At 33.4% G+C, this 27,320-nt stretch overlaps 2 protein-coding genes across 2 annotated transcripts in view; one reads left to right on the forward strand and one right to left on the reverse strand.

Moving 5' to 3' along the window:
* Nucleotides 6,658-20,229, forward strand: LOC109830472 (actin-related protein 3). The gene is made up of 10 exons (XM_020397734.1): nucleotides 6,658-7,101; nucleotides 12,946-13,180; nucleotides 13,607-13,831; nucleotides 14,412-14,558; nucleotides 16,333-16,425; nucleotides 17,231-17,350; nucleotides 17,886-17,996; nucleotides 18,104-18,229; nucleotides 18,297-18,395; nucleotides 19,782-20,229. Exons 1-10 carry the CDS (start codon nucleotides 7,055-7,057, stop codon nucleotides 19,860-19,862), a joined length of 1,284 nt encoding a protein of 427 aa, XP_020253323.1. The 5' UTR covers nucleotides 6,658-7,054; the 3' UTR covers nucleotides 19,863-20,229.
* Nucleotides 25,185-27,320, reverse strand: part of LOC109830473 (mitochondrial inner membrane protease ATP23) — a 14,974-nt gene continuing 12,838 nt past the window's right edge. Inside the window, exon 5 of the mRNA XM_020397735.1 lies at nucleotides 25,185-25,634. Coding sequence (XP_020253324.1) covers nucleotides 25,500-25,634 — 135 coding nt within the window. The 3' untranslated portion in view covers nucleotides 25,185-25,499. The remainder of the gene's footprint in view (nucleotides 25,635-27,320) is intronic.

Below are 27,320 nucleotides of genomic sequence, written 5' to 3' on the forward strand. Positions count from 1 at the left end.
CTCTTAAAATCACCTTCTTCGTGGGATCGATATCTTTTTATACTATAACTTGATAAATTGTGCACTTGCAATTTTGGTACATAATTATGCCGCATCAAGTTTTTGGCGCCGTTGCCGGGGAAGGTGCTAAAATAGGATTTTATTAACTTGATTCTTTAACTTGTGTATTTTTCTTGTGAAGGAACCGCTTGGAGCTTGAAAATCTTGGATTGAAGATCAAGAATTTGGAGCATTGCTTTCGGGTAAGTCTTCTTTCTAGTTTTCAATTCCACCCTCTTTAGCTAGCTTCACAATTAGAGACAATTAGGATTTAAAAAAAAAGATTTTATTTTTGTTGACCATAATAAAATTCATCTTCTCACATTTGATTATTATTGACCATAATTAAAAAAAAGATTTTCTTTTTATCATCCTTTTTAGTCGCTTTTAATTTCTAGGGTTGCATTTCATATAGTGTAGGAATTCACCAAAGTGATTGTAGCACTTGATTTGGCACACACTTAAATCATTCTTAAGGGCAAAACCCCAATCAAGATAAGGTAAGGGATTTCATCACCCTTTCCTTAGCCCACAAATCACTAATTCCTCACTTCACAAATCCAAGCCTTCTAAAACTCATTAGACGTTGGCCCCTAAGGATTCGAGCTCAATAAGGAACAAGAAATCCTTAAGTGAACGGTTTAAGTTTTCTCAGAATAGTTGGTGTCTAAGGCAAGGTTTAGGGGTTGCGTAAAGCGCTCCGCAAGGAAAGAGGTACTTAATTGATCTTTGATCACCCTCTAGTACTATCCTTACCTGGCTAACTACCTGGGTAAAACTTTGATCTTTTCACTGTAGGAATTTTTGGTTAGGAGCTGGTCTAGTGGAGTTAGGCTAAACCCTAGAGTTAGAGTTGATTGAAAAGTGATTGCCTTGATTTGTTTTTTTTGGTTAGGAGCTGGTCTAGCTGAGTTAGGCTTAACCCTAGAGTTAGCATGATTGAAAAGTGATTGTTTTTTATTTGTTTTTCCTTTTTCTTCAAAAAAAACTAACTTTTATTTTTCCAAAACAAAAAAAAATTATATAAAAAGTAATTGTTTTTGGTGCATGCAAAACGTGGATTAGGGACAATACACATCAACAAATTCATTTTGAACAAATGGCTAATCCACAAGTTTTTCAAAATTTATGTTATCCCAATAGGATTGAAATTTCCAATGAAGTCCGGGAGTTTGTAGAGAGTCCATATCAGTATTCGGTAAATGATCCATTTTTTCCAACCTACAACCCAGGTTGGGCAAGTTACACAAACATTGCATGGAATCAGGGAAACCACTCCGAAACTCAAAACTTCACTCCCTCTTTGACCCAACATTTTCCTAGGGAAAACACAGTTCCTTTCAATTCTCATCCACAATTTCAACAACCCAATCTGTCACATCAAAATCAGTCTCCTCATCATCAAGTTGTAACTCACACTCCTCTTGATACAGATCATGATGAACGTCTCAATTTTTTGGAAAAAGGTTTTGAAATCATTATTAAGGCCTCCACACTAGCCACGGATATGTTAACTCAAACATCCTACACGATGAACTCCTTTATGCAATCAACCGAACTCATACTTAACTCTAACACTCAAGCCCTAGCTAGATTAGAAACCCATATTGATCAACTAGCTAGTGCCATAAGTGAAGTAGAGGAAGGAGAAATTCTGAGTCAACCCGTGGTCAATCCTAAGGACACTCAAATGAATGCACTACAGTCAGGAAAACAGGTCGATAATCAGGAAAGAACACCTTTAAGCCAAATTCTTGTTCCAATTCATTCTTCCCCTGATAATTCAATTCAGGAAAGACCGAGGGAAGAAGAAGAAGAGTCAGATCTAAGTTTTGAGGAAATTTTCGGTGAGGAGCTAAAAATATTAGGAGAAGCAGATCGGGTTTGTCAAAATAAAGAAACTGTGTTGGACAATTGCTGTTTTGAACTGAATTTTGAAAAACTCTTTCTTGATGAACTAAGATTTTTGGAAAATAAACAACAACCAAATTTTTACACATCAACCATGAATCTTGGGGTTGAGAAAATTGTTAAAGAAAAATTGGTTGTTAGAGAACAAACATTCACAAATCAAGAATCTAAGTCCAATATGCATGACACCAATAATACCTACCTTCCATTGCCACAAAAATCATTGAACACCCCGGAATGCTTAGAATTTCAGCACATTGTTGATTATATCATGTTGAATTTATTTAAAATCCGTGGGAGAATTTTCAGCAATAAGGTAGGATTTAATGTAGAACATGAACTCTTCATGTTGAATATTTCATTCTACATTGTTTATTTTGTTTATTTCAGAATAATAAAAAGAATTTATTCTTCTCTCATGTGAGAGTTTCTTGTTCAGTTTTCAAAAAAAAAAGAAAAAAAAACAAAAAAAAAAGAAAGAAGAATAAATGTTTGATTTCCTCCTCCTCAGACCAAAGGTAATTACAGATTTTTATCAGCCGACCAAATGTAAGTGCTTTACTTCTTATCTGCTTTACTTTATGCATCATAGAGTTGCATTGAGGACAATGCAAAATTTAGGTGTGGGGGTGGGAATTAGTTATTTTTTCTCTTTATTTTACATTTTTAGTTACATTTTTTCCTTTTTCTTAAAAAAAAAATTATAAAAATATCGTCACTTGCCAAATTGATAGAGTTATGTAATAATTAATTTATTTGATAAATTTGAAATTTTCTAATCCTTAGTTGGTTATTTACTTAAGTTCACTTTTTATGATAACTCTAAATAAATTTCTTAAGAAATGATTTTTAAAGTAGTATACTTTACTTAAGCCTTAACTTGGACTTTTATTTAAAATAATGAAATTTTTGCATGCTTAACTTAGAGTTGAAAATAATTTTTTTTCAAAGTGTCTTGATTTACATATTTTCCAAATATATATACATATACAAAAAAAAATATTGCAAAAGAAGAGTGTGAAAAATGGGCACCAAAAGAAAAAAAAACTCTTGAATTCAAGGTGATTCTATCTTATAAAGCCTAAGCTGAGCGAGTAATTAAGCCCAAGGAGTATTTCCATACTTAATGACTTAAGCCCATTTGGGTTGGGATCCATTGGCCCAAAACTCGTTAAATTATCACTTAGAAAGCCCGTTAAAGTAGAAAAAAATCACCAAGGAAGAAAGAGTTAAAAAAAAATTTAAAAAAAAAATTAATAAATGTTTTATGGTTGTATATATGATCTTGGAAAATATTTTAAATCAAGCAACTTGAAAATTATTTAAAACAAAGAGTTAGCATGTTCTTTTCAAAACTTTTAAATTAAATTTCTAAGTTTGGCTTGGTTTTGTATTGCTACAATGAGAAGATTTTCTTAAAAATATACCTTAGAGTTATATATAAAAATGTTTTCTTGAGTGATAACTGGCTCCAATTAGATTATCTAAAAGTTATCAAGTGAATTTAGTTATTTACTGACTTCTTTAATTTGGCAAGTTGACCGAATTTTGTGGGTATATTCACTGCAAACCCTCACGAGACTACAACTCGTCCACTAGGGTAACCTAGGGGTTTAAAGGCTTGTTGTATGCGCTAAATACAACCGCGATTCCTGCGAAAGTGAGTTAGGATTTTCTTTTTATTTTCTTTGCTAGAGGACTAGCAAAAGTTTAGGTGTGGGGGTATTTGATAATCATATTTTATTACAATTTTATACCCTCATTATCTATTTTATATGAATAAATATACCACTAATAATTATTTTTATCTTTTAATTGCAGGTTAATGAAGAATAAATCTCAACTTCCCATCTCTCAACAAAAACCCATTGATTAAATGAAGAAATAAAGCAAAGAAACCCATTGGAAAATCAATTTCCAAATTATCCAAAAGCCCAGAATGAAGTCGTGTAGCCTGTAGAACCCGGAGAAAATCAAAAATCCAATATGAAAAGAAATCATATTCAAAATGGTTGGCCACAAAGAAACGACGATATCTCCTAATCCGGAAGGCGGAATTTAACATATAATATATGAAAATCGCCTATCTCGACGAGACGAAGCTATCCGTGAAATCAGAATTTGAAAATAATGGGCATCGATGTCGGCATCGATGTGGGCATCGATGCTGGCATCGATACCTGCATCGATGCCTGCATCGATACCAGATTACTGTAGCGCGCGTCAATGGCTGATTTTGCTTGTCTTGGGGCTCAAGTTTGATCCAATGGCTCTCATTCACTGATGTTTACTATAAATAGGGGTAGAGAGTGAGGGGTTAGAGGTGTGAAAATTTTTGTAAACTCCTTTTGGAGAGGAGGGCTACTCTTAATTGAGAAGGCCTTCCAAAAATTGTAACTTTAGTTGCAATTAATAATAATAATTTTTTCACCACTTTAAATATTTCTTCTCTTTGTTGGATGATGAAGATGGAGATGAAGAATTATTTAGAGGTTTGCATTTTCTTTCCTTTTTCTCTTTTATTTCCTTTTTATTGCTTATTAGTGTAGATTTATTTCTATGCTTGTAGTTTAGATTTTATTTTCTTGTTAAATAGCCAAGAGGCTAGAACCCTCTTGCCTTAGATTTATTTCATGCTTATAGAGTAGATTTATTTTCTTGCATTTAATTCTTGCAATTTTATTTTGTAGTTTAGATTTTGCAATTTATTTTGTAGTTAGATTTTAATTTCTTATACTATTCACCTTGAGGCTAGAACCCTCTTGGGTTTAGTTTTTCTTTTTGTTTATTTTTATTTTGTTTGATTCGCCTTTAGGCTAGAACCCTCTAGGGAATCACCATTTTCTAAGAAGTGGGTTCAATTTTAGATTACCCATATCTATAATTGAATCCACCATCTTTAATTTCTATCATTTTCTTTTATTCTAGAATTTTGTTCTTCATTCTTGAATTTTTTATTTGTTTCTTGATTTTATTCATTTTTCCTTCTCACCTTATTGTTCATACTCACTCTCATTTACACTTTGCACCTATTTACACACCACTTTCACTCTCTCAATCTCTTCACAATCACATTCACTTATCATTCCTATTTGTCACGCACACAAAATAAGAACCAATTTCATATTTTCTCCTACAAAACACCTTCCTCGTGGGATCGATATCTTAAATACTATAACTTGACACGGTTGTGCACTTGCAACCTTTTTGGTACATGTTTATGCCGCATCAGGTCGTCCTCAACGATAGAGTCGATTGATCCTGCCTTTCATGTCGGCATGAAAGAATGTCGACTTGATGAGTCAGCGGGGTCGAGGCCTCTGTTGGGCTTGAGCCACTTAAGTGGGTTGAGATCATTTTGCCAGGAACTTATTGTATCATTTTGCAAATACCCGTATCTTGGGTGAGTGAACACCATAACATTTATGAATTATAATAAAATAATAGTATAAATAGAATAATATATTACTAAATAGTATTGAGAATTATACTATAATTCAATAAGCAATAAAATAAATAAAATAATTATTTAAACGTATAAATCGTATAATTATTTTAATAATACCACATAAATTATGAAGTACACTATTTTTTTAGTATTATATTATTAAATAAATTAAATTAATAATTTAATATTATTTTAGATTATTTTCTCAAAGATTATTACATGATACTTAATAATCTATACTTGGTAATGACTGAAAACTGACTTTTTTTTACAAAAAAACTTATATAATATTAGTAACAGTACTATTAATTGTTAACGATATTATAATAAAATTTTTATAAAATACTTACAATACTAAATTATTTAAGTGCATAATTAAAAAATTAAATTACATAGATATTTTATAGTATATAGAAAATATAATTATTTTAATATTAAGGTAAATTACAGTAAGCCCCCATGAATTTTTAGCATTTTGTAGTAAATAGACCCTTTGAACTTTTGAAATTACACTAAACCCCTAATAACTTTTGTAGAAATCCCAAATATATTTTAGATAAATTACACCAAACCCTCAAGAACTTTTAAAATGTCTTTTTATGTTATTTTCTGGTTCTAATTTATAAGGGTTATGTGCATAATTCAAAAAATTATTGGGGTTTTCTTTGAAATAGAAAAGTCATTAGAGGTCTAGTGTGATTTGACAAGTTCGTAGGGTAGAAAGTTTATAAGGTTTAGTGTAATTTACCCTATTAAATGATTATAATGATAAGTAACTATTACAATTTATTGTAGGTATTAAGTGTAACTATCTAGAGAAAAAAAACTAGCTAGATTGATGCAGCTTAGTTAATTTAGAATACAATTAACAACTTTCAAGCTGGAGGGACATATTTAAGAGAACTTATAGAATTAGAAGTTTATTTAAGAATAATTTTACATTGTTGGGGGCCTTTATTTTAAAAAGATTAGCACTAGGCGATAATTATAAGAAAACATTCAATTACAATAACTACACCGTAATAACTAATTCATACATTTCTTTTTAAACAATCTTATTGTACAACTTTATTTACTAATACACAGTCTTACTATTTAATAAAAAATTCAAAACATAAAAGTACGCTCACGTGCGTTATGCTAGTATTTAAAAAAAAATTTGCTGCATCAGTTTGGAACCGAACGCATCCGGGTCCGGGTAATCAAGAACCAACCAAGTTACCCAGCCCGTTCCTCGGAGCCCCACTGTCGAGCAGAGCTCGATTCCTGCATGATGTTGGCCCCCAAAACTAGCGACGAAGAAAAACAAAAGAGAACCAAGTAACAAGAACGTGTCTTATCTAGAGAGAGAGAGAGAGAGAGAGAGAGAGAGCCAAAATCGAAAGCGAAAGCAAAAGCAAAAAGCTAAAACACCGTCGTAAAATTTTGGGATCCACCATTGATCTCGTCTCGTCATCAACCGTGCGCTCCAAGCTTCGTCGCCGCCAGTTGATGTTGTTGAGGTTGAGCTGCCGCTTTCGCTTGGGATCGACGCTGAGATTCAGGGAGAGGCGATCGGTTGATCTCCTCGAATCCATCTCGATAGCGGGTTTTGTACCATGAGCGGATGCCCTAGGGCTCTATTGGATCTCGATTGCAGATCCGCTGAACGCTCTAATGGACGCCACTTCTCGCCCTGCCGTCGTCATCGACAACGGAACCGGGTAAAGTCTCGACTCGATCTGATCTCTTTTTACGTTTGAATTTGAATTAGATGATTACGAGTTTTGAACAGGGTCCAGATTAGAGTTTGGTAGAAAAATGAACGGATGATGTAATTATTCCTGCTTTTTTTGCGGTGTACATGAATTTTAGTTGATGATGTAGTTATTACGGATTTTGGATTGAAATGGCTTTTTTGGTTGAAAATGAAGCTGGATAAAGCATTAAGTAGCTCATTTTATTTATGCTCTTTGTGAAGAATTTTAGTGGATGATTTCTTGGTTGTTTTTTATAGTTTTGTATTGAGTTTTTAGGTTAGGATGTACTGTATTGCGGTTTTCAAGACTTCTGGTTTGTTTTAAAATTCTATAATTTTAATGTAGCATATTGATGAGCGATTTCACGTCACTTTTACTTTGGTAATTACTTCTTGCTAGTTAGGATAGTTTTTCGTTCGTCAAACTAGGAACTTTAGTTATGAGTTTGTTCATAGAAATAGATGGGGATGGTCGAAGTAGATAGGTGCTCCTAGAGGATACTGTGTGATCACAGAATGGGAAGACAATTCAATGGGATAGTTTGTGAGGATGCCATAGGACCGCAAATGTGTAGATGTAGGCTAATTGTAACATATCCAGAAATTATAGCTAGCTGAAATGACAATGTGAGATGATGAGTAGTAATGTGCTAAAATAGAGGATAGGAAATAAGTGCTTACACAATAAAGCAGGAGCTTCAATTGTGAGTAAATGGAGGAAAAACCAATTGAGATTGTTTTGGCATGTGAAATGGCGACCAATAAGTGCATTAATTAGGAGTGACATGACATTGTTCATGAACCTTTAAGGACTCGGGCAGTGTTGTGTTGTAAACTTTGGCGTGCCAGATACTAGTGAAATTACCCTAGAGAGGGGTGAATAGGGTATTTGCTATTCTAATCCGATATTTAATGCCAAATTAAAACTAATTAACTAACAATATCCTAGCAATATGATGTGTACAAGTAATATATGCAAGGATATAGAAATAAACAAAGGGCGATATAAACGTGAGACAAAAGGCGATATGAAAGTATACAAGAGAAAGAGTGCGTCAAAGTCAAACTCAAACATTAACAAATGATCATGGAGTTCGGTCGACCCACGACCTATGTCTCCGCTCCTCACCCTCGAGGAGAATCTCCACTATCAACTCAAATAACTACACAATCGGTTTTCAATGCTCACCGATAAACGTTTACAACACTCACAATGTAATCACACAACACACCCTCTAAGTATTGGCCTAGCCCGTGTCGCCTTCCTCAAGTGCTCGGATTTACAACCTCTCCCTAGGCTTTACAACCGACGCCACTCCTTTTGGAATCGATCACGATTCACGTCTCTCCTAACCACTCCTCTCGGTATCCTTGTGTATTACAATGTGATCTCAACAACAAAGCTCAAATAAAGGATTTGTTCTCTATTACAAAGATGAGAACTAAGTTAAGCCACAATCTCACAACCCTAATATACTATGTATGAAATACTTAAGCTCAAATGGGTGTGCGTAATCAATGAGTATAAATAAAATCAAACTCGAATTAATCTAACAAATATAAATATGACAATGTAAGTATAAACAAGCTAGATAATTGAGTTTAGAAAACTTCTCCAAAATCACAAAGAGATGTAGATGAAAGGATGATGTTGAATTCCTCAAACCGAAAATGTAAGCCTCTTCTTTGTGAAAACTTCTTCACACAAAACAAACTTGAAAAACTCTTAAACACCCTTAAACACTTATAAAACTTGTTTTAAAACTTTCTTGACACAAAACAAACTTGAAAAACTCTTAAACACCCTTAAACACTTATAAAACTTGTTTTAAAACTTTCTTGGATTAATCAGAAGTTAGACGGCATGGGGTATATATAGGTTCATGAAACAAAGCCCAAGAACCAAGAAAATCCAAGCAAAAAGACAAAAAAAAACCCGAAAATCACGCAGCCTGGAAAACTAGCTATTACAGTGTCATCAATCGACTGATACTGTTCATCAGTCGACTGATACTGTTCATCAGTCGACTGATACTGTTCATCAGTCAACTGATGAGCTGACCGTTACAAGCCGCTCATCCACTATCGATCGACTGAACTCATCAGTCAACTAATATCCTGCATCAGTTGACTGATAGTTTATCAGTCGACTGAGCAGAAACTTTTTGCTTTTCCAACCACTTTCATCGGTCGACTGATGATTTCATTAGTCGACTGATAACATACACATGGTATGTTCATGACTGATGATTTCATTAGTTGACTGATAACGTACACATGGTATATCATGAATAGTAAATATAAACTTTGAATCCCTTTAAAAATAGCAAATAAATTCTAAAAATTATAATACTTTAGGATATGTTTATAAACATAAAAATAAACATGTTACAAAAAGAATTTTTCAAATTGCATTTCTCATTTGTAAAAACTCATCATTTTACAAAATGGCCCAAAATACGAAAACTCAACAACACATGATTTTGACAAAATATTTTCAAACAAGTTTCAACCATTCTTTTGAATGGATTAATAGACTTTATAAAAGATATAGAATGACATAGAAGAGTCTTTTAATCCGTAAACACATATTATGCAAATAAATATGATTTTATTGATTTAAAATTATTAAAGCTTGATTTTGTTGAAATCATTTCAAGCACATACAAACATAAAACAAATATGCGTGTATATATAATTATATCTATTTGTTTCATATTTATGTGGCTAAACTTGAAGGCAATGAAAACAATGTGTGTGTATAATTTGAGCTCTTAAGTATAAACATACACAGTATAAACTTAAACTACAAAACTATTTACCTAAGCTATAGGTCTTCAATGTAGCTCATCTTGGTTGCGGATGAAGTTTGATCTTGTATTTGACTTTAAATTGCACATAGCTTCATTCCGATATCCACCAACCTCTTTTGAATGTCATCGTTAAACTTAATTCCAACAAACCTCCAACTGGAGGATCTTTGTGTAGAATACCTAACAAGCAAATATAAACACTCGACAAACGTTAGGAATTGTTTGTTAATCATCAAAACTAGATTAGATAGTAGACTCATAAACATGAGACCTAACAACTACATAATAACACTTGAGGGCACCACATATCATATGAACTGTAGTATCAAAATGACTTCACCATTCTGTTAGTCTTCTCCTTTAACTTTCATTGTCCAAACCTTAACTTGTGAGTTGTGATTGTTCTACATGAGAGATGTGCATGATGAGTACATGTTTTTCAATGACTAGAAGGATTACATTTTAGTGAATTTAATACTTGTGTGGCTGCAGTTTAATAGATTTTTTCAAGTTCCTTTTGAGTCCATTTCTTATGCTCGATCATAAGAACACCTTCATGCCCTCACATTACAAGGAGTAATTCCTCTCTGAGCAAGCAATTTGCGTATTTCGACGCAGTCATCTGATAAATTCTCCTTTACACATTTCACGAGAAATTTTGCTTGAACTAATCAAGTTGCAACATGTTCCTCTCACTCATCTGCGTGTATAGTGTATATCTTAACATTTGATGTGATCCATGGTTATTTTTTATACTTCAAGAGATACTATAATCTGCAACAGTCAACTAAGAATCTCTATTTTATTGATGACCGTATTATGGCACTGCTAATAATTTATACCATCCAATTTTCTTTTGATTGAATTAATAGTGTATAGTGGTAACCCGTCAATAATAACAAAGTAGTTTTCTGAAGTGTGAATGAGTTATATGTAGGATCTGACCAATTTGCAAGCCCTGCAAATTACAACACCAATTAACAAACACCTTGATAATTTGCACATCAATCTCTAAACCAAGAGATTAACACCTGTCACAAACCGAGAGAACTTTTGAAGCAACAATTTCGATTCCTATAAGCCTTGATTTGTAGTGTAACGTAGTAGTGGCTTAGGAATGATTCAAACTTCTGTAAATTGCCTAAACAATCAGTATTTGAATGATGTTCAAAGGCAATTTCAGAAACTTTTCTTTTTCTCAAAATCTGAATGTTTTACACTTAAAAAATGCACAAAGATCAAAGCATATGGGTATGTAAGGCTGTACATTTTTCTGAACAAATAACCTATTTATAGCCCTTGAAAAGACAATTATTTGAACTTTAAAAACGTTTAAAAACGTTTAAAAACGGCTATAAACAGTCATTAATTCAAACTTTAAAATCTAAAAAAACTGTATCTGTAGTCGACTACAATACAAAATAGTCGACTACACTGAGTTTAAACAGACTCTGTGAAGTCAGAAAATTTCTTAGTAGTCGACTATAAAGGTCATTAGTCGACTATACTGTAATTAGACAGAAACTTAAAAAATAAATTTTGCCTTTAGTAGTCATAAAGTCAATTAGTCGACTATACTATAAAATAACAGAAACTTATATTTCTGTCATAAGCTTGAGTAGTCGACTATTATTCAAATTAGTCGACTATACTGTAAACTGACAGAAACTTATATTTAGATTATATACATGAGTAGTCGACTACTATTCTAATTAGTCGACTACTAAGAGTAAAAAAAATATGACTTAAATGTTTTGATACTCAATTATTAACTATAACTCTAATGGTTAACATAGGGGATTTCTATAGTTAACCAACATACTAAGCATGTGTTAGTGTGTTCTAATATTTATGTGTGTGCGTGAGTGATCAAGGCTTGTACAATAATTCTAAGTAAAGAAAATGTAAAATACATTATCTCATATGTTCTTCATCTTCTTCACTTCATAATGCCTTGAACTCAACTTGCACTTGTTCATATTTTGATATTGAAAGTTGCATATAAAAGTTAGTGCATTTGTATAACACACATTGTATAAATTGTTATCATCAAAATAATATCATGGAGATATGATATTCAACATTATAAAGGTGACAAAGTGGTTTCTTCTGTCTTACTCCCATCAGTTTAATTTACGACTGATTCAAAATCGAGAGACACTATAATCTAGTCACATAAGGAGTTGTTTGACATATAGTGTATTTTGGACCTGTGACCATGTCTGTAATCCAAATACTATTCAAATATCTAAATTTTAATTTGGTTTTTGGTCTGTAGTATTGTGGAGTGTAGAGTTAGTTCTGAAAAGGGAATCGAAGAATTCTTGTTTGTTTCTAGGAAAAGTGATGGACTCAGAAAGAGGTTTGTGGGTCCCTCTGAGAATTGATTTTTATTTAAAATAAATGTATTTGTATTTCTGAAAATCTTTTGAAACTTTAATTTCTCTTTATATTTTGAGGAGATGGGGGCTGGGGCCCACATCTCCTAAAAATTCTTAGTTTGGGGGGAGGATTTCTGCCAATGAATAGCTCCTACGTGGAATCTACCTTTTAGCTTCTCGAATCTGTTAATCAAAGAGCAAGCTTTGAAGAGGGATTGCTGGTCTGATAAAATCAGACATAGGGCCAATAATTTTGTTGGATTCTCGTAAAAATCTGCAAGAATCCCCTATGGAGCTCAACTTCTTTTATGATCATACAATGGCATTACTGATGTTTAAACCACTCAATTTACATAATAATGCATGCATAATAGCGCAGAGTTCTAACATATAAAATTATGACAAAGTAGTTTCATGGACAGTCTTAAATATGACAAAGTGGTTTCTTTTATCATACTCCCATCAGTTTATTTTTTGTACTCTGTTAAGCACCCATGTTTCCTAATTGACTGAAGTTGTGATTTACTTAGTCTGATTACCTTAAGTTTTATTTTTGGAAGTATGCTTTTATATTGCATGTCATATGCTCACACATTATCTTGACCATTTTATCAGGTATAGCAAAATGGGATTTGCTGGTAATGTCGAGCCTTGCTTTATCACCCCCACTGTAGTTGCCGTCAATGACTCTTTTTTGAATCAGTCGAGGAGTTCTAGCAAGGGAAATTGGTCAGCACAATACAGTGCAGGTGTAATGGCTGATCTAGATTTCTTCATTGGTGATGAGGCTATATCACGGTCTCGTTCAAGCAGCACATACAATCTTAGTTACCCTATTCAAAATGGCCAGGTAACAGCAGATATTCAGTATGAAAAACAAAATATTCCGCAATTCTGATAAGCATGTAAGGAGTGTTTACGGAACATCATGATTGTTTGCATGGTGAAGATGATTTCTGTGAGTTTCTAAATAACTTTGAGCTCTGTACAAACACTTTTGGAGTAAGCGAAAATTGTTGATAGTGAGCTATCATGAAAAACACAACTTTATCCCATTCTTTTCATATGTTACGAAAATATCTGTAGATCTTCTCTGGACAGAAATAATATATCAGCAATGTGTGCTCACTTGATGTGTTATATAATATGGAAGAGACTGTGTTTTCCTTCCAAAATATAAAGACTCAAACATGAACTCACTTGGCTAAATGGACATCCCTAGTTTCTGTTTTCGCATGAGATATGATATGCGTTTAACTTTGCTGTTTCTTTGCAGGTGGAGAATTGGGATACGATGGAAAGATTCTGGCAGCAGTGTATATACAATTACCTTCGTTGTGACCCTGAAGACCATTATTTTCTTCTAACGGAGAGTCCACTTACTGCTCCTGAAAATCGTGAATACACTGGAGAGATCATGTTTGAGACATTTAATGTCCCTGGACTGTACATAGCAGTCCAGCCTGTACTTGCACTTGCTGCTGGATACACCACTTCTAAGGTTCAAATATATTCTTTTAAAAAATTTAACCTCTCCATTTTATAGCTGAAGTGATACTCAGATCTTTTCAGAGAATTTTGGGAGTTTAACTTTTAAGAGTCATGAAACTGATTCATGCCTTATTATGTAACTACTTGAATTTAAGGATTTGTTTTTAGCAAGTAAAGAATCTTACAGCTGTTAGCTGTGTTGATTTTTCTTTGCTTTCGTTGTCAATTGATTTTTCTTACAGATGTGTTGATTTTTCTATGCCAAAACCAATAAATCGCCAATAATATCGGTTTATCGACCGATATTTAAAACATTGAAATAAAGTGTAGATGAAGGGAAGTCAATAGGACTCTTCTAGGGAGTAACAGCATCATTCACCATATAACGTAAAAGTACCAAATCAAAAAATTTGACTGATCATTTTTTTTCAATTCATAATATACTTGTTTCTCTTTCAATTTTTTGGTTGCTTGAAGCTACACCTTCCTTATGCTAAATACAATTATTCATGGGAAGTATTTTAAAATCATGAACACAATTATAGTTTCTTATTAGCCTGAATGGTAACTAACTTCATGTCTCTTTTCAGTGTGAAATGACAGGGGTTGTAGTTGATGTTGGTGAGGGGGCTACGCATATTGTTCCAGTTGCAGAAGGTTATGTGATAGGGAGTAGTATCAAGTCTATTCCCATTTCAGGCAAGGATGTTACTCAATTTGTTCAGCAGCTTTTGAAGGTAAATGACTTCCGCATCCCCTGAGCCTCTGATTAAAATTACTTGGCTTTTGGTTGATGCCATTTTGTGATCTATCAACTTTCATTCACATACATGCAGTACTTCTTGTACTTTATGTACAAAATTGACTGCAGCAAGTTCATTTACTTTTCCTAATTACAATATTGCAAAGCAAACAGCAAAAATATAGACCCAGTTGCACTATTTACTCATGCAGATCTATCCATCCAATCTAACAGACCCTAAGTGCAGATGCTGCTCGAAATTTTGTTCCCTTCTGCTTGCAGTTCAGCATGTGCAAGTGTATACACACTTTGGCAAATAGTTACTAGTTTCATTGTTTGACTATTGAGATTCATTTTGGTCTTCATATAGCGTTTGTCATCTAGTAAATGGACACGCAAGGAATTAGACTGCCCATCATTGCATCTATACCAAATGGGGATTCCTTGCAGAGAATCCATGAGATTATAATTCGTTTCTTTTTACTCTTAGAATACGTGATGTACATGGAATTGCTTTCAGAGACGTACTCATGGTGAAATTTAGCGAGTATGGGACTCTGGGGTTCCTCCACATGTATGCACTTCGAACACATAGTTGATCAGAAGTTTGAAGGAGCTTTAAGGATTGAACAGCAGTCTAAGGGAAATATCTTAGCCATAGCCAAAATGCCAACCAAGATTAGGATAGCATGAAAATTTCATTTCTTATAAGACGAAATGTCTGCCAAAGATTTTAACTTGGAATCCTGCATACCTATTTGTTTGCTGAATTCTGAAAACAGTGAGCAAGCTAAGCTCTCAGCAGCACTGGCATAGAGAGCAGTGCTCTATTATTACGTTAAATTGTTAGACCACATACTAAAAATCTGAAGCGGGAATATTATTGTTTATGGGATTTAACCCAAACCTATTGCTTTGCCTGATCTGATCTTTTGACCTGATGCAAGTGGGCCTGCTTCTTTGTGGATAGTGATCTAATTTGAAAGTCGTTTCTAATAGAGTTTGGTCTTCTCTATGAGTCAACGGAGAGAAACGCACAACTACATTAAATTTCATGAAAAATTGGAGTATCTGCAGCGGACCAATAATCTCTGAACCGTAGAAAGATGCTGGTGTATTTGCAGCAGACCAATAATCTCTGAACCATAGCAAAGCATCTTTCTACCATTGTTTCATAACCTTACCTCCCAACTTCTAGTAGTTTGGAGCAAGAAATCTCTCTCAATACTTTGGTACGAACTTTGGATGTAAAAAATGGGCATGGAAAAATGTAGTTACTTTCCCAGGTTACTTACAAGCCTAATACTAGATCTTGGCTCAGCTTTTACTTGATACCCAGACTTTACTAAACCTATTAAGATTTCATATATTTAAGTTTGAAGTTCTTTACAGAATACAATGGGATAAACTCTTCATTGTTAGCAATCTCAAACACTTCAGATTTTCCTTAATTTTACCATCAACTTAATTTTACCATCAAGCCTGTTGAGATGTCTCTTTTACTCCCTCCATCATTCTTGAAAGGCGGTTATTGGCTCCTATTTGCAGTAGAATGCCAGAGGCATGGAAACAATATGAGGTCAATCCGATTTCTTTTTTCCCCAGTATTTATATGCTGATGGTTGAATCAGTTAGAAATCAGTTACTTCTTTTATAAATTTGTTGGACAAATATTTTTTTATTGTTTACTTGAATTGCCTCGAGCAAGTCTGTCTGTTAGAAGATCGATTTTTCATGGTTTCCTTATAAGTTGACATTTTTATTTATAGGAAAGAGGAGAGCATATACCTCCAGAAGACTCTTTTGAAGTGGCTCGAAAGGTGAAGGAAATGTATTGCTACACCTGTTCAGACATTGTTAAGGTAATTTCATGGTGTTCAATTTCTGTAAGTCGCATTACACATGTCTATCTTGATAAAATTTATTTTGTGCTGTTTTACTAATACAAGTTAGAACAAATCATTTCCATTGGAAGCCTCATGGGGTTTCTTAAAATTCTTGGAACAAATAAAAATAACTTCAAAAATTTACAGTCTTATAAACAAAATTCTTGGAACAAATATAAAAATAACATCAAAGAATTTACAATCTTAGAGTTTTCCCCCCTTATATACTTTATAAAAAAAATCTTGGACATGCTATTTTGCTGGTGTATGTTTATTTTCCTTAAAACGTCTATTGAATTACTATATTATTATTTCAGTCTGTCTTTCTATTGTCCAATAAACCAAAACTAGGAGCTTAATATTCAGAAAGGAGGACAGAGGACTATATTAAGTTTGTAAAGTATTAAAATCATCTTGTTGATACTAATTTCCATTTTCCTGGTTAAAAAATTATTGTCATATATGCAAATAAGAAGCTCGATATTTTATATTTCTGCGGGTCTGGGTGCCAGATTATAGTAAAGGATCAATATTCAGACACATTCAGACAATTGAATTGAAATTGATGCTGAACTGTGTATTTTCTGTATGAAAAAAAGATGTTTGTTTAATAGTAGAATTCTTGCTCTCATGTAAGTTTAAAGAGTAGTAACTTGAAGCTTGAAAGAAAAATGAAGCTGTACTTACGAAGATTTTTGTCACATCACTGGTTTATTGAATGCTTCCATGAAAGCTGTGTCGGGTGCATCAGGATTTAACTGATTCTTGTATATGATCCCAGGAGTACAATAAGCATGACAAAGAACCATCCAAGTACATCAAGCAATTCAGTGGGACTAAACCAAAAACAGGAGCACCATACTCTTGTGATATTGGATATGAGCGTTTCCTCGGCCCCGAGGTTGGTTTTCCCTATATTGGACTTTGTGCTTCACTGTGCCTCTCATTTTTTTTATGAAATGATTGTGTTTTTTATATTGCATTATTGCATCATCGAGTTCTTTCTTTTTAGATATGACTTAATGAAAAGAAAGGCCATTAATTGAAGAAGTGCACTGTTCATAACTTTCCATGTTTATATGAACTCTATTCGTCTCATGAAATAAATGATTCCTATTTGTGAGTCTCACTGATGAAAGCATTCACCGTAAGCTACTAAGTAAACTAGAAGCTTAGACACATGCTTAGATATAGATGTGTATGAATCATATAGAAAGACATTGATATGACTAGTGGGTGGCAGTTTCTCTTGCAACAACAAGAATGTGTATGGAAAATCACGTTGTGAGAATGCCTATGGTATTAGACCGATTTCATTACTTCAAAAATGCACCCAAGTTTCTCTTATTGATTTAATTTTCCTTTTAATGAAGATTTCTCTTGGTTTGCACCTTTTTCTTCTAATATATCTTTGGATGTTACAATTTTTTGTGCAGATTTTCTTCCATCCTGAAATTTACAGTAGCGATTTTACCACTCCTTTGCCTACTGTTATTGACAAGTGCATTCAGTCAGCGCCTATCGACACAAGGAGAGCCCTGTACAAGGTATATAAAATAAGATTTGTCTTTTTCAACAAAAAAAAATGATGGTAAAAATTATCTTCTACTCTGGAATTTTGTTGACTTTTTACATTTCTCATATCTGTTCTCAGAATGTAGTGCTATCTGGAGGTTCAACCATGTTCAAGGACTTCCACAGAAGATTACAAAGGGATCTAAAGAAGATAGTGGATACTAGAATAGTTGCAGCGGAAGCCTGGCATGGAGGAGAAGTAAAAGTAAGACTATGATGCTTATTTGCGATTTTTATATTTCAATACTGACCTTTCTACATCATGGTCCCAGTCTCAACCCATTGAAGTCAATGTAGTAAGCCATCCTATCCAGAGATTTGCTGTATGGTTTGGAGGCTCTGTACTTGCATCCACACCAGAATTCTATGGGGTACCTTTTCCTGTCATTCGAGTATCTTTTTCTTCTTCTTTTCCTATCGAATTTTGAATAGCTAAAAGAGGAATAAAAAAGGTGTGCATCAGATTGGTAGTTAGAAGCAATATTACATATGTTTAATGGGTTTACAGATCAATCTGTAGAATACCAGTGTTTTTAAAGTTATCTTAAATTTAGGAACGTTAAAATTTTCTGTGGTCTAAATCCTCTACATCTATAGAATCTAAATTTGTTTTTGAATATTTTGACAACTTCGGAACAGGAAGGTACTTGATGTTTATCTTCTCCTTTTCTTTCTGAATGTAGAACCCTAAAATGAATTTTGGCACAGAAGGTGTATGTAAAGAGAATTAACTATGTTGATGTGGAAAAAAAATTATAGCTATATAAGTATTTTAAAGCTAAAAGGTACTAGGAGCATTATAGGTCCAGCCTAAATGAGAAACAAATCTGGAATAAAGTTAAAAGGACAGTTAAACATGATGCCATGAAAATAGGAGAATGTAGAGCCCTTCAAAAGTTATGATAATAATGAATCTAGCTTGAAACTTTGCTGTCTGACGTTGAGGGGCAGGATATCTATAAAAATAAACACAATCGAACAATGAATTCTTGTGAGGTGCTGTTCACGGATAACTATGACTAGAGAAGGATCGGTTAGATCCACATTGAAAATGATGAGGAATTCTTCTTTGTTAAAATTGGATGAACAATGCTGATTTTCATCCAAGGCGCACCTGAATACACAAGAAATTTTCACTTCAATTTTGTACCTTAAAATCAAAATGTAGGAAATGTGAAAATCATTTATGTTGTAGCAGTGTAGTTTACTTGGCGAACCCAACATGATCTGCGCATCCTTTTAAGGGATTTACAGCGTCTTTTTCTTGTTGTCTTGCCTTTCCCTTTTTTTCCTGCTGGGTCATCATTCACTGGTTAGTTCACAAACTTCCAAACACAATCAATTCTGTGTTTTCATTTTATACATTCAATTTTGTGGAATAAGACCATGTTACGCTGCACTTTGAGTTCTACATTGCTAAGCAACTATGATTTTTAGTCTGAAAACTTTGAGAATAAATTGCATCTACTACATTTTTGGCCGTGGAAACACCTAAATTTAAATCTGGAACTGTAGAACCCACTTTTTTTTTTGGTATACGAGTGAAGGAAAATTAAATATGTTGCTCAAAATTTCTTCACGAGTTAATGTTGTATCTTGGAGATGTAGAACTGATCCATTAAATTTGGAAAAATCACATACATATAAGAAATGCCAATGATGGTATCATTATTTAGCATTTGTTCTATTGCTAGAGCTGTTGTTTGTCCTTTGCTATGCTATTCTAAATGGTACTTAAGTTCTGTTTTTTTATGCAGGCATGTCACACAAAAGCAGAATATGAAGAATATGGAGCAAGCATATGCAGAACAAACCCCATCTTCAAAGGGATGTTCTAAAGGGAGAAAAATCACCTAGTTTTCTTTCTCGGTTCATCTGACGTGCTATGGCTACAGATAGAAACCAAGATCCCCCGGTTCACCCTGGGACTTGATGGGTGTTTTTTAGGTGGATGATCAGCATTCCATTGATTTGTATAATACATGTATCAATTTGTAAGCATTGGACACGTAGTGCAGTCTGTTTATTCTTATATTCTTTACTGTGAGGTTCTTTTAGGATGCTACACGAGAAGCTTACTAATACAACCAGGCAGCTACCTGCCTTGAGGTATATTCAGTTTAGCTCAGAGATATTTGTTCAGCTCGGATATTTCGATAGACATAAACTTTCTTTTCAATGATTTGACTAAATTTTTGGATCCAAGCTCATTGCGTGTTGCAGCTGACTCAGGACTACTGTTAGTTTTGTCGGTTTTGGATCAAGTATTATCCTGGATTGTGTACGATGATCAGGTCAGACCATGCTAAGAAATATTTGAATTTTTCTTCGGCCTATTCAAAGGTATGGAGAAAAATCTGTGTACATTCTCCATCTCCTTGTTTTGGTTTTTGTCTTGAAAACACTGATTTGGCTGCAGAATATTAACATTTAGATAGGCACACTAACTCAGAGATACAACAACCGTGCTGTTTTCTTATTGATATTTGGATTTGTGATTACAAGAGGACGTATATATGTATGTGTGTGTGTCTATATATATATATATAGAGAGAGAGAGAGAGAGATTAATGGGTATCATATGTCATATGAGAGGATTCCCTCATATACAATGATGTGGTATTCAGGGAAAACCTTCCTTGGATAATATTGTCATTGATCTTTTTAAATATTACATTATGATCCTATCCTATTAATAGAACCCTTTAAATAGATCTATAATACATTACTTGTGATCTTATCCTAATTAATAGAAATATCTTTAATAAATCCTTAAAGTCCAAAAGTGATGACCAATATTTTTAAACATCTAAATATTATACAAAACATCCTTAAATCAGAAAATTAAAAACAATCCCTTAGTAATAATTTTTTTTTAAAAATCCTTAAAACTTCAAAAATTGCAAACTTCCTTTTATACAGCTACAAATTACAAATCGCTAATTGAAAATTCTAAAAATTATGAACATCAGCACCCAAAAAATCAAAAAATTACAAAAGCATCCTGAAAATCCGAAAATTAAAAAGATCGAAATATTAGAATTTAGAACAACCTCCTGAACAATATGAAATTACAATAAGAATCCTCAAGTTTAAAAATTACTAACAAACTCTCCATTGAAAATTCCAAAACTACAAAAAACATCCTAAAAATATGAACATTTTGAATCTTAAGCATATTCTTAAACATCTCAACTAAACGAAATATTGTTGTTTAGTGTTTGGAGATGATCCATTAAAAGTTGAGCTATACACTAATTATTATTTGCAATAGGATTCTAACGATAGAAAATATACATCAAAGTTTATCTCTGCATTAAATAATGAAGCTATTAATTGAAGGAGTTGTAAGCAAGAAACTATAGCCAATTCTACAAATGAAGCAGAATATATTGCAGCTGTGGAAGTAGCAAAAGAAGCCGTTTGGATTAAAAAAATTTGTACAAGAGTGTTATGTTGTGCCTCAAACAATCAAATATGCATCCTCCAACTCGGCTCAGCATTTGACTCACGCTGGTTATGTTTGCTAAGGGATTGAATTCCTAGTTGTTGGATAAGAATAAAGTTCTTATATTATTAGGACATTCAATCAGATGGGATGGTTAAGGATAAGACAATTGATCCTATCATGTTACATGTCCTTTATCTATAAATAGCAAGGATTGTAGGTTGAAGCCTCTTTGGTGAGAACACCCGTGAGCTTTTAGATGGCAGCAACATCAAGAAAATAATTGAGGTTGCTTGCCGCATGACGAGATGAAAACAGGTTGTTTGTGAAGGTGTGTGAAGTAATTCGGTTTCGATATTGACTCTCTCTTGTGTTCCTTATATATCTGATCCACCCAACTAAAGGTCGCAACATCAAGTGAAAGAACGGATGGTTCTTTATTAAGGCCATAGGTAGTTGATCCACCCGACGACAACAGTAGGCATTGAGAAGGGCTCTGCAGGCTAAAACAATAGATTCAAGAGGTTCTTGATTTGACTCTCTATTTGGTTAGCTCTCTAAGTGTTAGAAATTGTTAGGGAGATAAAGTGCTTTCAGCGGTGTGATTTGAGATAAGTGATTTAGAGATATCACGTTTGTATTCCTCATAGTTTAGTAAAGTTATTTTTTTCATTCGCCCGTGGACGTAAGCTACAAGACGAACCACGCATATCTTTGTGTTCGTATGTTCTTGATATTTTTTGCGCTCATGTGATTGATATAAATTTATCCTTGGGACTTGTCATAACAAAGAGTTAGATATTGTTCACGCTATCAAATATATCATCACTTTGCATTGTCATAATTGTAGAGCAAGTGCACAAGCCAGAGAGCCCACAGCTCATTATAGATCAAAACACATCAAAGAAAGTATCATTTGGTAAGAGAAATTGCTACGAGAGGAGACATAAACATTACCAAAGTTCCTTCTGTCGATAATGTGGCAAACCCATCGACTAAATCTTTGAGTCAAAGGTGTTTGAGAAACAAATTGACAAGATAGGTTTGAAATTTGTATTGGATTGTCGTTGAGCGCAAGTGGGAGACTTGTATGCTTCACAAAGCTAATAAATTTATTATATGATAATAAATAAGAGTTACCGTGCATATTTTCAAAAACACTCAGAAAATATGAATTTTTGAAACAACCTCCTAAATAATATAAAATTACAGGCAGAACCATTAAATTAAAATTTATTAACAACCTCCTCACTGAAAATTATTAAATAAAAAAACCATCGTAAAAATATGAGAATTTTAGACGATCCCCTACATCTTAAATTTATACACAACACCGTAAAATTTTAAAAAAAAATACAAACAACACCTTGAAAGATCTAAAAATTATAAAAAAACACCCTAAAGAAATCAAAAATTACAAACTAACATCTTTAAAAGAGTTCAAACTCAGAAAGGCCCTTGTGGTTTGCACTGTAAATCTATTAAGCCCCCAGACTATTATGTGGATCTATTAAGCCCCTATGTTTTTTATTTTGAATCTATTTAGCCCCTATGGTGTTTCTCCATAACTAAAAAGTAGATTCAATAAGAAAAAAAATACCCTTTTTAGTTATGGAGAAACACCATAGGGGCTAAATAGATTCAAAATAAAAAGTATAGGGGCTTAATAGATCCAAATAATAGTCTGGGGGCTTAATAGATTTATGGCTCAAACCATAGGGGCCTTTCTGAGTTTGAACTCTCTTTAAAACCAAAAACTTTTGAACATTCCATGAACAATCTTTAATTCAGCATCCCAAAATTTTAAAAATTACAAATAGACTTACAAAATCTTAAGTTGTAGAAAACACCCCAAAAAGTGAAACTAGAAAAACACCATGAAAATCTAAAATCTTAGATCAGCCCTCTGAACAATTTAAAACTACAAACAACCACTTAATATTAAAAACTTAAAAACAACCTCCGAAAAGTTAAAAAAAAAATCCAAAATTCAAAAGCTATAAAAACAGTCTGACAATCTAACATGTTTTATTCACCTCATTACGCACAATTTGAAACTGCAAATCCCCGGATTTTTTTTAAAAATTAGGAAAACCCCTATAAAACTATTAACAATTGCAAATGACCTTCTGAGAAAAATAAAACTTACAAACAACTCCCTAAAAATTGAAATTTGCAAACAAACTCCTAGAGAAGCAAGAAAATTACAAACATTGCCTTTAATTCGGAAAGTACCAAAATGACTTTGGAGTTGAAAACTCAATAATTGAAATTGTAACGATTCCCAAACAATAGATTGGAATTAATTATAATTTTCAAATTATAAAAACTCTTTGAATCCAAGCACAAACTTAAAGTAATTTCAAAAATACACATGACATTTGAAGAATTTGAACAAGACCCCTCTAAAATTTCATTTTCTTTGAACGAAGGATGACAAAGGCTATAAGATTCCAAGGGGAGATTTTTTTTGGGTGAATTGTATGTCTGCATTATCTTTTTTAGATCATAGAATCTTAAGGAATTACACTCATTGCATAAGTTGTCCGTGCACTTCCTTTTTTCCTTTGACGCTACTTTGTATTTAACCGGCAAGAATTTTGCTATAAGGAAATGATATCTCTCAAAGTTTGAAAGCTTTCCTGGAGAGGTCAAGGCTTTGATACCTTATGTTTTCTAGAGTAGATGTCACTTTTCCTGAATAGTATTGTTGTAATTTAGAATAAAAAGTGTGATATAATAGTTTTGTGGGAAGTTGGTCTTTGATTAGTAAGTGTCTCACCCATGTTGAAAATCATATTACCTTTATTATTAGTAATTAGTAACATATTGATACATAATCTTTACTACTTTTAAACTACTGTTTTGGATCATGTAACTAATCTTCTTTGTTGGTCTCGTGTGGATTTTATTAAGTATGAATTTAGTATATATTCCCCATTGCATTAGCCGTTATGCATTGGCTATACAACATAAAAGTTCTTTGGTATGTCTGTTAAATCGAAGTTCAAAAAGTATAAGTTGGAATTTTTGATATGTCTATTGGATCAAAGTTCTAAAATTTATAAGCCATAACCAAATCCAATGTGTTATTAAGTTTGATATTAATCTACAAAATGAAATATGATCATATTTCATGCAATAAATTATACGGTAACCATGAACTTTTTCACAAACGAATTACAGTAAAGACATAAACTTGTTTCTAAAAAAAAGGGAGATAAATCCAAATGAAAAAAAAAAATTTATTTGAACACGTGCATCCCACCTAGTATGTTGCGCGCTCGTGTGTGTGTGTCTTTGTTTGTTTTAGAGCTTTAATGAAGATGTGATCACAAGACTAATATAACAGAGCTGCATTGCATGGGAGAATGAAAGGTTTTATAAATCACGAGCATATGCTTTTCTCTTTAATGTTACCAAACTGTTTTTTTTTTTTTTTCCTTTCTTGGTGTTGATAATGTAACAAAATTACTCCAGGTTCCTACAGTGATAACGGTAGAGATGCTTCAGTTGAGAATGTTCAGACTTCATTTTTAGCATCTCTCAGCCACATTTATATCAATAGCTCTAAAACTGCAGATTGCAAGTTCTGGAGGTTGTCTCGATCTCTGTAGTCCACATTCAGATTGCACATACAAATTCAATGCGGAATAGATGGTTTTAGGAAATGCAAGCCCAGTTTTCTTGAACCAAGTTTAGTTGAAATCAATTAAGACAGAACAAAAAATAAAACTTATGTAGCATGTCACTACATAGAATTTCACCATTGCCTTATATTGAATAAGATTTCTCTTGAAAATTTCAAGGAAAAAACAATATTTCTCGTATACCAAGCATCTTCCACAGATGCTTAGAAATATAAGAGATGGTGTTGCGGTAGCATTGGTTGGCAAGTCAGAAAATGGTGGGAACCAGTTAAGTGAGCTCATGTACACCCAAAGGGTGCCTCCCCCTTTACTTCATCGGAGAAAAAGAATTCTTTTGTCTTAAAATTATCAAAATGTATCGATCATCAGAGCACAGTTTATGGAGCTCTGTCAAAGGGACGAGTATCATTGTAACAGATATCCCACACGGATTCAATGGCGTCTTTTGCAGCTGCCTCTGAGCAATGAGGATTGTTCTTGACTGATTTGAGAGCTCGCCTCTTTACGCATTCCTTCAAAATTTTACAAACAAAACATATGTTCGTAAAAACTCATCATGGCGTAGCTATAATCTATTAGTGTTAAGAACAACTTTTGTCTCGTAGAGTCGTAAACGATAAGAAAAAGGAAATTATAGTCTCATGAACATCAGTCAAGAAACTCAAGTGAAATTTGAGATGCGGAGGAAAATCGAAAATCGAAAATCACTGGAGAGGTTGAAAACAATCTATTGTTGTAAAGCACACTCTAGAAATGGCCATGTCACTTTTTTTTTCTTGAAAAAAGTTTTGCGTATTAGTAAACAAACTTCCAGGAAAAAGTGAACAAAACACATATTTCTTACAAACTGATTGACAACCGAGTCCTCAAAATTGCAAAAAACAACTGCAATGATCATAAAAATTACAGGACCTAAATGATATTGACCTTAAACTACCTAAACTATATTAAAACTGGTTTAAAAGTCAGTGAAGTCTCCATGTACTCCCACCTTAGCTACCTCTATCAACTCTTCCACTGTGGGAAAGTTCTGTGAACCTCCATTTCTTAAAAAGTCGCAAAATAACTTGATGTCTTCATTTATTCAAATAACATATACAGGGACAGCAAAGTCCACGAAATATGGTAGCTCTATACTTGTGGCAAATTATTCTCAAATCACTGCTCGGCACCGATTGTTATAAGAAACACATAAGTAGGTAACTAGATATATGTGTAGAAGTTAGTAATCAGAGAAATTGAAGAGATAATTTTCTCTCCTCTTTACATAATTATCCCATAACCAATGAGGGACAAAATACTAATTACTAAATACTAATTTAACTCTCCCTCAACACTCCCCCTCAAGCCGGAGAATATGCACTGTACGTGCCTAGCTTCCTAAGAGGTTTAGTGAAAGTATCTGCAGGCTGATTCTCTGACGATGCATGCTTCTTATGAACTTTATGAAAATCAATCTCAATATGTTTACTTTTCTCAATATGACAAAATACTAATTACTAAATACTAATTTAACTCTCTCTCAACACTCCCCCCTCAAGACGGAGCATATGCACTGTACGTGCCCAGCTTGTCACAAATAAAATCTACTCGTGTTTTCCTAAGAGTTTTAGCTAAAATAATCTCTCCATTCATCTTCTCACAAAATATATGACAATCAACCTCAATATGTTTACTTTCCTCATGGAATTCAAGATTCTCAACAATGTGTATAGCGGACTTGTTATCAACATATAATCCCATAGTGCATTCAGGAAGAAAACCAATTGCTGCCAAAAAGTCTCTAATCCAAACTAACTCACAAGTCGCGTTTGCTATTGTTCGATACTCAGATTTTGCACTAGACCAAAAAACCACATTTTATTTCATGCTTTTCCAAGAAACAAGATTTCCACTAAGAAAGATACAATAACCGATAGTTGAACACCTATTAGAAGGTGATGCTGAACAATTTGCATCTGAAAAACCCGCAACTCTTGTGTGCCCACAATCTGAATAGAGAATTCCCTTTCCTAGAGCTTTCTTTAGATATTTAAGAATCCTCTTCACAGCCTCCAAATGAGTCGTTCTTGGCAGCGGAAGAAACTGGCAAACTACACTAACAGAAAATGTGATACCTAGTCTAGTTACTATTAGATAGTTTAACTTTCCCACTAATCTCCTATATACCCCAACATCCTTTAACTTTCCCACTAATC

The sequence above is a fragment of the Asparagus officinalis genome, chromosome 2 (assembly GCF_001876935.1).
Source record: "Asparagus officinalis chromosome 2, Aspof.V1, whole genome shotgun sequence".
Classification (NCBI taxonomy): Eukaryota; Viridiplantae; Streptophyta; class Magnoliopsida; order Asparagales; family Asparagaceae; genus Asparagus; species Asparagus officinalis.

Excerpts from the sequence above, each read along its gene's own strand:
- LOC109830472 (XM_020397734.1), top strand. The coding sequence starts at position 7,055 with ATGGACGCCACTTCTCGCCCTGCCGTCGTCATCGACAACGGAACCGG. Across the intron at positions 13,181-13,606 it reads ACCCTATTCAAAATGGCCAG|GTGGAGAATTGGGATACGAT; the intron begins GTAACAGCAGAT and ends GTTTCTTTGCAG. Across the intron at positions 18,396-19,781 it reads CCACACCAGAATTCTATGGG|GCATGTCACACAAAAGCAGA; the intron begins GTACCTTTTCCT and ends TTTTTTATGCAG.